The following is a 9,771-nucleotide window of genomic DNA, read 5'->3' as shown; positions in this document are numbered from 1 at the left end:
ATATACTGCAGCACGTTCGTTCATTCAGCATATATTTATGAACATATACACAAACACGTATTACAAAATCTCTCGTTTGGCACTTATATTCCCAAGTATGAAAATGTGACGAGAGGAGCGAAACGCAGCCCGTGGCCTTGCTTAGACGACTGCGCGCCTCCTTGGGAAAAGCAAAAAAATGGACGTTATGCAACCAGCCTTTTCTTGTACATCTGCAATGGTGCATGTACTTCTTTGTAGATATTAAATGATTTTCAAGAGGTAGTAGTGGGGGTTGAGGCATACACAGGTGACCTGCGCAGAAAGCCCCCTTTAAAACGCAAGGTCTGAATCTGCGTTTGGTTGTCAGACATATTTGGTCCTTCTGGTACAGACCTCCTCTCTCTTATCTGTAATGAATCTACGGGTGTTTTTTGGTCTTCTACACACGGCTAGGCTGTGCGGCAGGAAGGCAGTGCTACTATAGAGACGCCTTTATTGAAGATGTCTGTAAATATACTGCACGGCGAACCCTCCCCGGCGTCTCTGATGGTGTTCGCGTCTGTCTGCCACAAGACCAATTTACTTCGCAGTTAAATACAGCGCTGATTGTGTAACCGCAGTCTGCACTTTAATGATTTTATCATAATATGAATTTACCACTTATAGAAAATGGAATTACCTGCAAAAGGGAAACACACGAGGTATTGTAGTCCATACAATAATCATTCTTTTTTTGAAACTCATATTTATTTACTAATATTTAGCCAAATATCCATTGCTTGCCTTGAACATTGTTTCCCAGTGAGATTAAAATAATCAAAGACGGTAAGTGTGAAAGGCTGCATTCATAAATAATTAAGAAGCTGAACGTGTCAAAATGTGTATGAGACTGATGACAAAACCAGCGCTTTACAATCTGACACCAAATTAATTAGAACCATATTCAGAGGCGCGTCATCATATTAATCCATAAAGTGTGGTAAGGTTATATGCAGCAGTGGTGGACAGTGCTTCAGAAGATGCGTTAATTTGATCAATATGAGGGTATCGGGCGAATCAAGTTAATATACTTAACTGGGGTCGGTTAGCTCTCGCCTATAAAATATAATTCGCTAAAATGCTTTAATGTGCCTCGGTGGAGGCCGACCTACCATGTCGTTTAATGAGGTCAAGCTGTACTCAGGGATTGCATTATGTCAAACTGAAGAGATCGCACATCGCCGAATACACATGCGGAGTCATGCAATGCACCATGTAATACCTTCCCTGCTGAGACCTCCCATGATATTAACAATTATAACAACTGCATAATCTCTTTTTGTCATACGTACGGCTGATAACTTATTGCGCTTTAATATAGTTAGAATTAACAGCAGTGCAATCGACACATTATTGGTAATAACAGTATATGGCGGTTTATTAAGTCGCTAAATGCCCATAATTCTATTAAAGCTTAATACATAACGCCGGCAAATTTAGTAATAAGAGCGCGAGAGAGCAGTGAAGCAGCAGCTAAATGATAGTTAAACGGCAGGTTCTTCCGGATGTGGAGAGAGATGGGGGGCGCGTTGGGTTCGGCTCTCTTCGTATCTTTACGGCCTCATTAACATGCTCCCCCCCCCCTTGGTGCCGAAATGAGCCGCTGTGAGTCGCGGATGTAAGTGCGGAGCCCCTGAGTGCGAAGCCGAGGCGCCGATTCAGAGACACCAGCAGCCGCGCCGGCAGCAGCAGCAACAGCACCGCCGAGGAGGAAGGAGAGAATCTGTGAACCAGCATCACCATCCTCTTCGTCACTGGAACTGGAGCTCGATACCCACATACAACACATCACCCAGACCGGCTGCAGACTGAATAGCCTAAATTCATTATGAATAGGATCTAAGGTTGACTTTGGTTGAAGCAAGGAGGGATTTTTTTTTGACGGTGGATGTGGTCGCACCTTGTGGAAATGCTACAAAATATGAATTTATCCGTCTTCATCCTTTCTTTTTTATGGGGACTATCGGTCGGCGGTTCTCCTAGCGTACAAATCGGTATGTTAAAAGAAAAGACGATGAATCGGCGAATACACCTACAATAAAATAAATGGATATGCATGCGAACAAGTATATCTGTCACAACCTTAGATAGCTCATTTATTGGATATGATGGTTTTATACGGGAGGCAAATCGCATACAAATCTGGGGAGAATATGCAAATTTAACTGTAAAGCAGTTTGAGAAAATGGTTGCATGTAAACGTTTTTATCTGCTTGTACTCCACAGGCGGACTTTTTCCAAGGGGTGCAGACCAGGAATACAGCGCCTTTCGCGTCGGAATGGTTCAGTTCGGCACGCCCGAATTCAGACTGACGCCCCACATTGACAATCTCGAAGTAGCAAACAGTTTTGCGGTCACCAATTGCTGTAAGTACCGCACAGGCACAAATACATTTACAAGAAAACATTGTTTTACTGTGCCGTTCGTGCGACCTCATTTGGCACAGTTTTGAGTAACGCATCGTCTGTTGGAGATTTATAAGGGGTATTCACATTAAATGTTATCAATGGAAGTATTCATTAATAATAAAATGTGAAGATTATTTGCGGGAATATGCATTACAGACACTTGCCTTTAACTTCAGGCATCGGTGCCAGTTGGTTTCCACGGCAACAGTTTCAGAAATTGGAGATAGATGCAATGAATGGGGAAAAGGACTGTGCTGAAATCTATTGATCATGATTTTGTGAGGGTAAATATCGTGTTATTTCACGGAAAATTCACGCGGCCAGGGTGGATTTATCTTAATAAAATACACATCAGTACAAGTAGGAATATTTAGATAGATGCACGTTGAACGCAAACTGAATTTTTCTCCCTGGACAGCTGCGCCACCAGCGGGTTGGTATATTGCGTTTGGCTTGTAATGTACTTATAGATTGCACCATTATAAATCGCTTATTCGATTGTGGCCACGTTCACAACATGCAATTTTAATAGTATTTTATCTGTTCTGCACATTAAACGTTACAGCAAAGACCAACAAAGTGGGTTATTTCACAAGGAGACCACAGTGAATGAGCGATTGCGATGACTCGACGGTGACATATGTGCATTTAATGCAAACCCGGCCGCTCCGGTGCCGTCGGACCGAGACCCATTTACCGGTACAGACGCGCGCACGTATGCGCTATTCTGCGTCCTAAATCAAAGCTAAATCGCATTTATCTAGTATGTGATGAATGCGTGTTAAGAGCAGGTTTGAAAGTATGAAAGCGCTGAAAGTTTGATAATTCCCGGCACATAAAGGTTCAGTATTGGATAATGGCATATTGGATATTGTCCAAATTGGCCATATGTCTATCCTGTGCAATCAATAAACATGTTGTGAAACTGGGATTTTATATAACTATATTCATCTGGATTAACTGCTAAACCTGCTAAATGATAAACGCAATAATTTCACATATGTTTGGCACAAAAATGTTTTATTTTACGACATATGACAAAATAATAATTGTGACCATTACGGCTTAATAAGTAAACCAGTCCTTCCAAGCAGAAACACTATTTGGATTAAGGAGCACGCAATTTACTTTTATTCTCTGTTGTTAAAATGTCGTTTTCCCATCCGCCCACGCAGTGAAAATCAGTCAGAATGAACAAGGTTATCTCGTTGTGTGTGATGGGCAGCTTTCTGTTTTATTTCCCGTTAAAACACTAGATGGCAGTCTGACTCAAAAGCAATCATATATATATATATAAAATTTATATATATATATATATATATATAAAAATTGAACGTTGTTTCCCAGTGAGGTTTTTATATATATATATATATATATATATATATATATATATATATATATATATATATATATATATATATATATATATATATATATATATAAAGTGTGTCTTCATAATGTGACGGGAGCACTTGGCTAGAAATGACAGCAGCCTTGCAAGTAGCCATATATATACTTTTACGTTTATTAATGTTTGATTGGACCACTTTCACAGATGGAAACCGAATATCTATATTGAATGGATAACTGAATAGCAATAAGTCTGGTCGCTTATTAAGTTTGAAATTTAACTCGAAAGAAATGAATTGTAACTCAATCCTTAAGATAAAATTGTGCGTAATTTAACAGGGTGCTACATGTTAATTGCTTGCACTGGAACGTTCTGTAAAGCATTCAGTAAACGTTCAGCATTAAAAATCACAGATTCAATGCCCAGCTATTGTCCCCTGAGTTAGAGTGAATGCATCCTAAGAGGTACATCACAGCACTTTTGAAAGCGCAGACATTTTACGAGCACTTTAACAGCTCTTTAGAAACTGTACGCGACTTGTAAAGAGCCCACGAGGAATTCAAATTTATATTCCTGAAAAACAGAATTTGCTGTCGGTCCACTGTCAGTAAATGAGTCCAGCGTTGACAAGTCAATTCCATGCAGTGTAGTAGCAGACACCCAGGTCCCTGCCGAGCATGGAGACCTTCCCACACGGTCGAGTGCCCAGGGTCGGTAACAAACCTCCATTCACCCGACAAGTGTGTCTTTATAATGCGACAGGACCCAGGAGCACTTGGCTAGAAATGACAGCAGCTTTGCAAGTTGCCATGCAAAACACGCTCTTGCAGATGGTGGAGATATTTCGTAACCTGCAAGACCATTCCATACAGAAATTGTGAGAGAAATTGGTCTGGGGTTCCAATAGACCATGCGCCAAAGAGCTGACGGCAGTAGAAGATTCGTAGTCAAAAGAAGCACTAGACTGAATGAAACATTACACGCACCTTTGTGGAAAGATATCTTTTCTGAAGCCTCTGTTCAATAGCTCTTCTGCAGAAACCCAAACAGCGTGTGTTTCCATTCAGGCTTTTTTTTCATTTTGCCCAAACTGGGTGTAGATGCGCTTTCAATCAATGAAACGCTGGCTGTTTGTAAAACCGGGCACTGACTGCTATCCTAATGGCATCCATTCGAACAATAATGTTTGTAAATGTAGAACTCGTCAATATTGACCGAAGAGATGCGATAATGGACAGACAGGGGAAGATGGACAGACGGGATGATGGAGAGACAGGGGATGATGGACAGACAGAGGATGATGGACAGACAGAGGATGATGGACAGACAGGGGATGATGGACAGACAGAGGATGATGGACAGACAGAGGATGATGGACAGACAGGTGATGATGGACAGACAGAGGATGATGGACAGAGGATGATGGACAGAGGATGATGGACAGACAGAGGATGATGGACAGACAGAGGATGATGGACAGAGGATGATGGACAGACAGGGGATGATGGACAGACAGAGGATGATGGACAGACAGAGGATGTCCCCGCAGCACTGAAACAGACGGCGCGGTCCTCACACGCTCATTTTCTGCTCTAGGTGTAAATTATCTTTCCCCCCTACCATGGAGACAGCCTCTTGTTACTGAGTGAGCCTTGTCTCATGCTGGGAGAGAGGTCAAGGAAAACCAGGGCGATTAGAAATGGACAGACGGCCCCGGGGAGGTGTGTGTGTGTGTCTGTGTTTGTGGGTGGGTGTGTGTGACGGGGTGGGGTTACAGCATGAAATCCGCCTTTCGCGCTGATAGATCCGCCATGTGAATGTGAACTTGGGGCACGCGTATGAAAGGCAAGGTTTCTCTTTATAAAAACCTTACGATGTATCTTTAAAGCCCTTAACCTACATAGCCGCTGAAATTGGATCGTGATGCAGTGAGACCTAATGGCGATTTATAATAACACTGGCCCACCAACAGCTGCAGCCCTGATCTCGGCAGTGTCTACCGATCGCCAATAAACCCATGCATGCAGCTCAGCGGCGTGACTGGGCTGTGCTTTCAGTGTTTGTGATTCCTCGGCTCGTCTCCGCTGGAAAGATGCCCCCTTGGTCCGGGGGGGGCATTGGAGACCCCAGGTTCACAGTGAGATGGTCACTCTGTGTTGTGTTTTTTTTCTTTCAGCTGTCAGGATCTGTTAAGTCAGTTTTTCAAAGCTTTGGGTGGTGCATTTATTGTACATGTGTATTAGTACTGATTTAAACTGGGGACTTTGCATCATTTAAGAAAATGTCGTTGCTTTCTAACTGTGCCATCACTTATACTTACATTCCATACTGTCAGTGAAGTAAGATGCTTAAATACCATTCAGGTTGTTATTCGGCTTGCAGCGTGTAGGAGGTTCTCAGTTGAATAAGTGCAGATGGGGGGGGGGGGGGGGCAGCTGTGCATGTAGTCGATATGTTGACTGGCAAAGTACAGAATGTTCTAGATGCCCAGCACAGAATGGACAATGCACTGACTGTCTGGCACACAAAGAGTGGCAAGATGGTGTAAGCTCTGGTGTGGGGAACGCTGTGGAAGGATAACATCTGGAAGAGCGTTTGCTTCTCTGGTTGGTTTGAGCTGTCTGTCCTTCCCTGCTGCCTCCATCACATCCCGGACGACCCTGGCTGTTATACTCAGTCGTGTCTCGGTATTAAGCCCACGTGTCTTTCTGGCTTGTTTTTGTGGGAATGGCCGGTCGCCGGCGTACGGATGAGAGACACACAGGCTGTCAGCGCTGCACCCAGAAGAGCTCTGTTATATTAAATCGCCACTTAGTATATAGACCTAAACAGAATATTCAGCTGATGCAGGCAAGCTAGCTCCCCTTGGTACATATCAGCTAAAAATGTAATGATTCCTATGTTAACTTGTACTCCGTCTATGCACCCGATTTCTAACTGGCTGCGAATCCATGTGTAGATTCCAGACTGAGTTTTCCAACTTTTTTTTTTTTATTTCACGGGAACAGATAATCCCGCGACCCAGTAGGATAAGCTGGTAGGAAAATGGATGGATGGAAGGAACAAATAATACGAACTGTCAGTATATCTTACATCGTTAGCTGAGATGCTTCCTTCAGAGGTTCTAATTCTGGCCGACCAGCAGTACAGCAGCGGTGGGAACGAGTTACAAAGACCACCCCCCAAAACTGTGAAGCCTGGCAAGTTAAAGTTATTGAGCAAACGCTGTTTTTTGCAGGACAGTCCTTCCCTTCAGAATACAGTGGCTGAGGTTCATTTCCTTCCAAAATCACATTTCACGTCATGGGCAGCAATGCAAAGAACATTTCGGATCACGGCACCATGTCCAGCCTGCTTTCCTCTGTAAATCGTGCTCGTTGAAGCAGACCTCGGGGTCTCTGCAGCAGGTCCCTGTAAGGTTGCAGGTTGGGGGGGGGGGGGGTGTTTGTTTTCCTGAGGGATTTTAGCTGTGAAAGGTGAGACTCACGTGACACACAAAGGAATGAGCGAGGGCTGAAAAATATTTGAGCTACGTTACATGCTTCGATACATTCAGTAAGGCATAGCTAATGTCACCCATATATGTATAAATGTATAGACAAACACAAAATTTAAGATTTACAGCCTGTTGGAATTCTGCAAGAATGACATAACTCATCGAGAACACAAGTATCCATTTAATACACACAGAAATCACTTTGTCGAACTTGCATTTATTGCAAGTAAACAGAATATTTAGTCTTCCTTTTTACAAGCTATTAATTTCCTTATCTTGATACTGGCTGGCATTCGTCGTATTTAGCATGCTAATTAAATGCACTATGCCAGCTTCCCCCCCCCCCCCCCAATGTTAACCGTTGCTATGGCAACAGTTCTTGCTCTCCAGCTGTAAGATGCCGAGAGGAGGAGGAAGGGAAGGAGACGTGCAGGTCAGGCCACCTTAGCGTCTGTCGCAGTGTTGGCTCAAGGTGGGCTGTCAGGTCGTCATAGAAACCTGTCTGTCTGACAAATGGTATAACCAAGAACAGTTATAGACCTTCCCAGCTTGATGTGACCAAACTGGAGCTCATTGCCCTCCTTAAAATACTCTAAGGCAGCCATTTATGTTCTATCTCAGGATAATTATTATATTTGGTATCCAATCCAAATAAACAATAACAGTAATAGCGAAATTGTGATTAATGCTGAAGCTAAAATCTACTTTGAAGTGTATATTATATTGATGGAATGTGATGTTAGACGTACCCATGAGCTGACAGGATAACCAGATGGAGGACAGATCATGCATTTCAGATATGCAGTTTTGAGACATACTTACGTTTAGCAGTAAATTAAATCGGACATAAGTGCCATTTTCCCAGTGCTCTTCTAAATAGTCACTAGCTACTTTTCCTGCATCTTCCATAAGCCTCACCAACCTCTTAAGTGTCACGTTTTGATCTCGGCCTTGAGTTATAATTAAATACCAGGCCGCCAAAGTGTCACAGGATTCTTTTATTCTGAGCGTGTAACGCATCACAGTCATGGTGGTTATCGTTAGTGATGAGAGAAGTTAGGCAGCCATAAGTGGGAGGGGGTTAGAGGAGTGTGCTGTCACTCAGAGGCCGGTCTAACTCGCCTTCACATTGGCTAATTGATTGGTCTTGCTGCAGTGATTGGCAGCAGACCTTAGTCTGATTCACAGTAGGCTTTGAACCCACAGGTCTCCCACAATTAGTTAATGTCATTTACATTTCTATGCAGCCACAGAATAGGACACCAATGATGTCATCTTGATTTAACAAGTCGGTCTGTGAAGCACCTTCTCATACAACCGTTTTAACTAGTCTAACTGTAACGCATTGAAACAAAGTCTTTGAAACACGTTAGATTGACCCTATTTGCACTCTAAAAGAATGAGGAATGACCTTTCCGTACTGAGAATCCTTTGCTGGTTCCTTGATGGACTTAATGGTGTTCTGATAAAAGCATCATGTGTTGATAGTCACAGTTTGTCTTCAAACCTAAAACACAAAAGTAACGCATGGGAAAATGAATTAAACAAAAGCCACCCAGGCTCCGCTGTTCTGCAGTCACATCTGGCTCCAGCAGGTGTGGCGCTGGGAGCGTGGTGGAGCCGGCCGTCCAAATGACCTTCTTAATTAAAGAAGGAGTGGAACATATAAAGCGCACTTACTAAGACGTTTTAAGAGGCAATGTAAAAGCCTTTTCGTTAACGGTATATGATGACACATTAAAAAACACTCTTGCATTTGAACGTGAAGGACTTGCAATTCTGTTTCATCGTCGCTTTTTAATTTTACGGCTGGCTGCAGACAAAGTCTAGAACCAAGTCCAGTAATAAAACAGCACTTAAATGCGACTATATCCCCAGTGTGCTAAAGTAGTCCGATTTAGGGCAAAGCCATTCTGGCAGCATACATAATTAGTAACGTGGTACAGTATGTTTACCTTTGGTGTACGTCCAAAAAAGTGTATATTTAAATACTCGTGGCTTTACTTCACCTGCAGAAAACTGCACCAGTTTTGAGTCAAGAAAACAACAGAGCAATAAATATGTGCTGTTTTTCATGAGGTTAATTGCGACGGCCGGTACAAGCAAACATGCTGGTCAAGTCAAACAGCAATTCATTTCCAGCGAATGAATAGTCTCGCATCCATTTTGCACAAAGGGCTTTTTCGGCGAGCGTTCCTTGAAAGCCCCCTTTTCTCAAAATGCACGGTGGCGCCTTTGATATGCGCATCCGGTGCTGAGTAAAAGAGAGGCGCAGGGAGACTGGGATCCTCTGTATGCCTGCAGAGCAGCTGCGAGTGGCATTAGGTGAGCTGGCCGACAGTGAAGGCTGCTCGTCACTATGTGCGAAAAATGCGACGTGTCGGATTGCAGATTTCGTTAAACATCAAATGTCCAGAGCAGGGGCAGACTGATGAATAAGGTATTCTAGGCTGTATACAAGGGCCCTGGCAAAATCAGGGGCCCCACTTTGGGG

At 43.2% G+C, this 9,771-nt stretch overlaps 1 protein-coding gene across 9 annotated transcripts in view; it reads left to right on the top strand.

Annotated features, from left to right (window-relative positions):
- The first annotated feature begins 1,392 nt into the window (after positions 1 to 1,392).
- Positions 1,393 to 9,771, top strand: part of gria2b (glutamate receptor, ionotropic, AMPA 2b) — a 33,053-nt gene continuing 24,674 nt past the window's right edge. For 4 of the 9 annotated variants that reach the window (XR_007381305.1, XM_048971169.1, XM_048971172.1 and 1 more), the window contains exons 1-2: positions 1,394 to 2,015; positions 2,248 to 2,388. Coding sequence is in view for 7 of the 9 variants with exons in the window: in XM_048971169.1 (XP_048827126.1) it covers positions 1,910 to 2,015; positions 2,248 to 2,388 (247 nt within the window). In the remaining 2 variants the exon portion in view is untranslated. Of the gene's footprint in view, positions 2,016 to 2,247; positions 2,389 to 9,771 lie in introns of all 9 variants that reach the window. The other 5 variants (XR_007381306.1, XM_048971171.1, XM_048971175.1 and 2 more) reach the window with 2 other exon arrangements.

The sequence above is a fragment of the Brienomyrus brachyistius genome, chromosome 12 (assembly GCF_023856365.1).
Source record: "Brienomyrus brachyistius isolate T26 chromosome 12, BBRACH_0.4, whole genome shotgun sequence".
NCBI classification, from domain to species: domain Eukaryota; kingdom Metazoa; phylum Chordata; class Actinopteri; order Osteoglossiformes; family Mormyridae; genus Brienomyrus; species Brienomyrus brachyistius.
The sequence above is the reverse complement of the archived record's forward strand: the minus strand, read 5'-3'. Positions and strand labels throughout refer to the sequence as shown.